This window comes from Myotis lucifugus, unplaced genomic scaffold (assembly GCF_000147115.1).
Source record: "Myotis lucifugus unplaced genomic scaffold, Myoluc2.0 scaffold_599, whole genome shotgun sequence".
Taxonomy (NCBI): domain Eukaryota; kingdom Metazoa; phylum Chordata; class Mammalia; order Chiroptera; family Vespertilionidae; genus Myotis; species Myotis lucifugus.
The window spans coordinates 81,481-88,634 of NW_005871647.1; the positions used below are offsets into that span (position 1 = coordinate 81,481).

Below are 7,154 nucleotides of genomic sequence, written 5' to 3' on the forward strand. Positions count from 1 at the left end.
TATATGAGACACAAAGTTACATTCCTGGTGCCCTTGGGGGAGGGGGTGTAAAGCAGGTCCTGCCTCTCCTTGGGGGGTGCAAGCAGGTCTGTGTGACCTTGCGAGATGTGTAAGCAGTTCTGTATGTCTTGGAGGTATAACGCCCTCTGACCAGGGGAGGTGATAAGGAGTTCTGTGACCTTGGAGCTATAAGGTCTATGTGACCTTGGGGCTGCAAGCAGTTCTGTGTGACCTTGGGGGGGAGCAAGCAGGTCTGTGTCACCTGGGGGGTGCAAGCAGGTCTGTGTGACCTTGGGGGGTGTAAGCAGGTCTGTGTGACCTTGGGGGTGCAAGCAGGTCTGCGTGACCTTGGGGGGTGTAAGCAGGTCTGTGTGACCTTGGGGTATAAGGTCTGTGTGACCTTGGGGGTGTAAGGTCTGCATGACCTTGGGGGTGCAAGCAGGTCTGCGTGACCTTGGGGGGTGTAAGCAGGTCTGTGTGACCTTGGGGAGGTGTAAGCAGGTCTGTGTGACCTTGGGGGTGTAAGGTCTGCATGACCTTGGGGGTGCAAGCAGGTCTGTGTGACCTTGGGGGGGTGTAAGCAGGTCTGTGTGACCTTGGGGGGGTGTAAGCAGGTCTGTGTGACCTTGGGGGGGTGCAAGCAGGTCTGTGTGACCTTGGGGAGGTGTAAGCAGGTCTGTGTGACCTTGGGGGGGGTGTAAGCAGGTCTGCGTCTTGCCTTACACAGGCTGCCTTGTTGGGGCCACTTCTGCCTGCGTGTGACACAGCCACTCTGTCAATGTACCTGTAAGGAAGGTCCTGACTCCAAGATGTACTGGGGCTCAGGGCCTTCGCGGCCGAGTGTCAGTCACACGAAGGTGGCAGTGGGCAGACAGTGTGATGCCACCATTGGGCCCTGGCCTACTGCCTCCCCCCACCCCTCCTGCCCCATCTCAGAGCTGTGAACCCAGAGGAGACTGCGCCCAGACGAAGGCAGCGAGAGAGGCCCGGGGCCTCAGTCACGTGGCATCTCTTGCTGGTTCAGCTTGGGGGGGTCTGGGCAAGGGGCTCCAGGCGGCTGGTCCCACGTCAGCTGCAGCCCTGCCATTGGCCGTGACCCTGAACAGATGGCAGAGAGGAGGAGGGGAGAGACAGGCGGACGGACCGAGAGCAGCAGCCCACTGCACGTTTTTACATGTAGCTCCCTGAGGCTCGGCTCCAGGTCACATTAAAATGGGTCTAATTAGTGAATTTTCAAAAGACAAAGAGAGATCTCCTGGTATGCGCTTTATCTCCTTCCCTAGTCTCAACTTATCCGCTGCTCCTGTAGATTATTAAAGGAGGAGCAGTTTAAGAATCGAACATTTTATTCACTTTGTGCTGAGGTCTGTCATAAAGGACCCGTTATAGACGAAAAACGCTCTCTCTGAAAACAAAATGTCACGCAGAAACCAAAGGAATATGCAGTCTTCATCGGAAATGTAAGTACGTGCGTGGACATCTCGAAAGGCTGGATAAAGCCACACACCTCAGAAGCTCGGGAGCTTTAACGTGTAACAGGTCCTATGAAATGAGCGGGGATTTATCAGGCTTCGCACCAGAAGGAAGACTTAATAATAAAAAAACTTATCAAGGCTCTAACAGAAAAACAGTGGTGAGTTTTAGGTGAAAACATTGATAACATTTTCTAGAAATGCCACTTATTTTGCATTCTGTCGTGGGCCCTTCACACATGAACACGGGGACATTACAGATCAAGTTAGTCGTTCCTCGCCAGGAACATAAATACGAATCGGGTTACAAAAATGAGATAAATTCCTGCAGAAAACATCAGTTCCAGAGGCAGTCGCCCAGACCTGCCTGCAGTCGCCCGTTTCTGTAACAACTGCTCATGTCATTGCCAGATGCCCCGGCAGGTGACCTGGGAGGCGGGTGACTACATCGCCACACCCCGCAGGACGACTGCAGTTCACACTTTGCACATGTCCTTCCGGTGGGGGGATGCCCCGGGCGGACGCTGACCCCCGGATGCGCAGCCCACGCCCGCCCTCCGTGTGGAAAGGGCTCTAGAGCAGAACATCGACCTCACCCTCAGGAACGTGGGGAATCCCTGTCCGTAGTAGCCGACAGCGAAGTAGTCCGGCTTGGGTCTGATCACCTTGACGATGTTTTCGTAGAACTGAGCTTGTTTTTTCTGAAAGGAAGCAGAAACTGCGTTTTGGGTCTGATCAGAGCATGTGGGGGTCTGTTCCGGATGCCCGCAGCGGGCTCCTCGGGCCCTGGCAGTGCCAGGAGGGCGGGTGAGGGCCATGAAGCCGCCCCCGAGTTGAGCTCACCACCCCGGCTGAGGGCTGACGGCCTTTCTCACTGAGCGTCCGCATTCCCAGGGGAATCTGACCCAAACCCCACATTCAGCAACCGGCCGCGACTCACAGGTGTTCTCAACAACCACATAACAGGTGTTTCTCTTTTGATTAAACGGCTGGTCTTTAGTATTTTTTAAAAATATACATATATTTTTATTTCAGAGAGGAAGGGAGAAGGGAGAAAGAGATATAAACATCAATGATGATAGAGAATCACAGATCGGCTGCCTCCTGCTTGCCCCAACTGGGGATGGAGCCCACAACCCGGGCCTGTGCCCTGACCGGGAATCCAACCCTGACCTCCTGGTTCATAGGTTGATGCTCAACCACTGAGCCATGCTGGCTGGGCTGGTCTTTAGGATTTTAAAAATGGTGTTGATCAGATACTGGGACACATGAAAGAAGGATTTAACAGGGCAGAATTCAGTGGGTGCCGTGGTTAGAGAAGGCAGGAGGGAGGAACTGACAGCTTCGGTGGCAAGAGAAAGGTCTGGGCTGCTCTCCACCCGCCCCGTCGGGCTCCTGTGCGCCCGGGGTCAGCACTGTTCATATGTAAACCCTCCATGGGAGCCCGAGAGCTTGGTACCTGAGGGCCAGGAGCAGCCGGACACAGGGACAGGGGTGGGACGCTGCCCGAGGCCACGGGAGAATCCCCACGTGGAAAGGGAGAGGGAAATGCCAGGAAAGTACGTCCAGGTGGTCCGGGACCCTTTATGCAGGAAGAAGGAAGGACCTACCAGCAGTTTGCTGAGCTGCTCATAATCGAACATTTCGTTTTCGTACTGTTCGGCCAGCTCCTTGCCCAGAGCGATGGCCTCCTCCCACATCTGCGAGGAACAGGGAGAGAGAAACCCAAACCTGAATCGTGCGGTCAGAGCGTAACACAGTGACACACCCGTTCCTGGGAACACAAGTTGGAAATCAGCTTAAGTCAAAATACGACGAGAGGAATGTCGGAAAAGACCAGCAGTTCCAGAGGTTCGTGTCCTCTGGCCGTGACCGGCATCCGCTGAGCACCCTGCGGCCTCTGCCCACCGTCCTGCTGACCTGCGTGGCCACCAGCCCATCTGCGTGGTCAGCCGAGGAGCCAGGGAGGGGGACCGCAGGCGAGGACAGGCTGTGACGAGCCTGATTTTGCTGCTTTCCCCAATCGTCCCGTTTCATAAACGCTCTGTCTCAATGGTCAGAAAGACTAGACCAGTGATGTGAACCTATGACATGCGTGTCAGAGGTGACACTCGAACTCAATTTTTTTGGTTGACTTTTCTTTGTTAAATGGCATTTAAATATATAAAATAAATATCAAAAATATGTTTCATGAATAGAACAGAAGGCTGTTGGCTTAGAATCAGGAAGGGCCCCACCATTCCAAATCCAGGGTCCTCAGGCACCAATCGCCTACTCCTCCGCCCACCATGGCCTCAGACGGAGCACGGATCCTCGGGGCGAGTGATCTCCTGCATCCGCGAGGTCCATTCTCTCGTGTAAGTCCTGCACCTGGCCAGGTGGGCCTCTTGATTATACCCATTTTGCAGATAAGGAAGTTGAGGGTCGAACGCATAAGGGCACAGAGCGGGTAGACTGGGCCCAACTTGGTCTTATCCTCAGTTCCTGCTCACGATGACTGAGTTTGAGCTGCTATAAAAAACACCACAGACGGCGGCTTCCCCACAGCACAATTCCTTGCTCACGGTTCTGGAGCTGGAATCCGAGACCAAGGTGCGGGCGATTGGGTTCTCAGTGAGGACGCTCCTCCCGCCGTGCAGACAGCTGCCTCCTCGCTGGGCGCACCGTGGCCCTGAGCTCGCTCTCTTCCTCCTGGATCAGCACTGATCCTTCAGGGGCCCGTCCTAGTCATGACCCTGTCTAGACAGAGTCCCTCCCAAAGGCCCGACCTCCTGACACCATCACCTGGTGGCTGGGGCTGCAACATCTGAATCGGGGTGAGCTGGGGGGATGCACACATTCACCCCTAACACGGCCCACGGGGGGGCACTTGCAGCTGCCCCAACCCTCCTGCTGGGACGGGTGTGAAAGGTAAGTCCACTGAGAACACAGGCTGCCAAGCCCCACACCTGGCATTCCCTGGGCACCGCTGAGCCCCACACCTGGCATTCCCCGGGCACCGACCCCTCACCCGCTGGCCAGTCGTTGCCTTTCCTTAGGACAGTGGTCGGCAAACTCATCAGTCAACAGAGCCAAACATCAACAGTACAACGATTGAAATTTCTTTTGAGAGCCAAATTTTCTAAACTTAAACTATATAGGTAGGTACATCGTTATTAACTTAATTAGGGTACTCCTAAGGCTTAGGAAGAGCCACACTCAAGGGGCCAAAGAGCTGCATGTGGCTCTCGAGCCGCAGTTTGCCGACCACGGCCTTAGTAGAATGACCCCACCCAGGGCCTTCCTTACTACTGAGTCACCCAAGGGACTTAAAATACGTTTCACACAGCCACGGCCTACAGAAACCATCTGCTGTTTTTGCTGAGAAAAGAGCTATTCTGATAAGAGTTGCATTTCAGCGCTTGGAAAGACAAAATGAAAATAAGCCCGGAGTGGAAAACGATTTCGGGGAAGAAAGCGGCGGCGAAGTGCTTCCCACGGAGGACACACTTGCTCCTCCCAGCACCGCCCACCGCCCACCCGCCTCCTTCCTGCTCAGGTGTCCAAGCCGCGGGCATCCTGCCCATCTCTTCACCGGCTGGCGGATCTTCTCGGTCCTCCCGGGGCCCAGCCCCATTTCCAGGGGGAGCGCCTCTCCTTGCCATGCTTCCTCCAGGCGCCTGCGTGTTTCCACTTCAAGGAAAACGATACCCTCACCTGCCGCTCTCTCTCCGGACTTCACTTTTCTGCAAACTCCCTCACCCCTCAGCTGCCCAGAGCCTGAGGGCTGCCCATTCCCTGCCTAACGTGTTCTGGCCCTAAATGACGGATGAGATGCTTTAGACACATATCAAAGCCATTGTGTTTAAAGCAAGTCTTTTTAAAAAAATATATTTTTATTGATGTCAGAGAGGAAGGGGGAAGGGCAGAGAGAGACAGAAACATTGATGATGAGAGAGAATCATGGACCGGCTGCCTCCTGCACACCCCCCACTGGGGATGGAGCCCGAAACCCGGGCCTGTGCCCTGACCGGGAATCGAACTGTGACCCCCTGGTTCATCGGTCGATGCTCAACCACTGAGCCACACTGGCCAGGCAAAAGCATATATGTCTTGAATAAATATCTTATCCAGCTCCTGAGGTTTCCTGGTTGTGTTTTCTGTCAGGTTTTCTATACACACACCCTCCACCCAGCCTCGGTGAAAGGGCCCTGCATGGAGGAGATTTCCACCCGCCTTTAGGACAGGCTCTGGGGAGGGAGGGGCACTCCCTTTTCCAACGTGAAAACCTCGAGGAACAGTCTGAGCCAGAGAGAACCCAGGTTCAGTGAGATCCCCATGTAGTTTATCTCGGTGAGGAAATCGCTTCAACTTGTGCGACTGAATGGCCGGCCTGGCTCGAAGGGCTCTGGGCTCTGGGGCTCCCATCTCCACGCACAACTCCATTTTCTGCTGTGAAACCCTTAATCCGCCGGGGGCATTCTTGACATTGTGCGTTCACTGGCCACCCCTCGCGGGGGAGCGGGGAGGGTGCTGACTCTGAAGACGGGTTTTCTCCTGCTTCCGTCGTAAATGGTTGCTTTTCACGGGAGCGGATAGTCACGGATGCTCAGGCCAAGTCCCGGGTGATGGAATAGATCCTGGAGAGTATTAGGATTTTTCTAAAACGTAGGAAATGCTGGCATGAACCCCAGAGAGGGTGTCGTTACATTTGTACCTGCAACTCCTCTTAGTCACCACCGTGGTTTTCAAGGGTGAAACTCACAGGATGAGGACACTCCACCCCCAATTCTTAGAAAAGAAGGCCAAGCATTTCACCAAAAACAGAAACTGGCTCCCAAGCCCCTATTTTTGGTTCACGAGATGACGCAAGATGCCTCGTTCCTCGACTTGGGCACGAGGCGAAGTGCGGCTGTCAGGGCGAGGCTATTTTAAGAGGGGAAAACAGAGCTGGGGTCGGAAATAGTCACAGCTTCCCACGTCACGTGGGCTGCCAAGCAGGCGCCCCTCTGCGGCCGCTGCCCGGGGCTCCGGGTTCCGAGGGGGCCTCGTGGTGCTGAGCGCGGGGTGGTGGGCGAGGGCCCTCCCCGACCGCCGTTTCCTGCTGCAGGTCTATTCTGGACTCCTCCTCCGCAGAGAAGCCGGTCATTTTCAGTGGAGCGCCGGTGTGAAAGGCTTTATTGGAAATTACTAGGCCTCCACCGAGCACAATGAGACAGGCAATTCAGAGCGTGTTCAGGGAGGAGCGCTCGCCCGCCGTGATTACACCCGACAGGAGGCATTCGGGGGACGCTGGCGCGGCGGTGACAGCACAATAGGAAAGGGCTGGGAGCGACTGTCAGCCCAGGAAGGAAGAACCGAAAAAGAATGAAAAGGGACAGAGATGGAAATGACATTTTATGGAGAGGGAGAAAAGTAAAAAACAAAACAGAAACGGGGGCTGAGCTGAGAGACAGTGAAAACTTTTTAAAACGGGGGAAAAGGCACAAAAATAAAAGAATGATTTTACGTGGAAGAAATACAGGAAGATAACCACGTAATTCAAAAGCCGGAGGAGTGTCCGATATAAAGAAACAGACCATCCTCTGGGCTGCTGCTTTTGGAGCACAAGCTAGAGAAAAAAAACTTTTAAATAAATATATCATTTACTGACCTCAGCGAGGAAGGGAGAGGGAGCGGGAGACGGAAACATCCATGATGAGA

General features: G+C 54.5%; 1 protein-coding gene across 1 annotated transcript in view; it reads right to left on the reverse strand.

Annotated features, from left to right (window-relative positions):
* Positions 1 to 7,154, reverse strand: part of LOC102443158 (dedicator of cytokinesis protein 1) — a 139,550-nt gene that overhangs the window by 23,111 nt on the left and 109,285 nt on the right. The window contains 2 exon segments of the mRNA XM_023745881.1: positions 2,069 to 2,173; positions 3,083 to 3,172. Of these exon segments, the coding sequence (XP_023601649.1) occupies positions 2,069 to 2,173; positions 3,083 to 3,172 (195 nt within the window).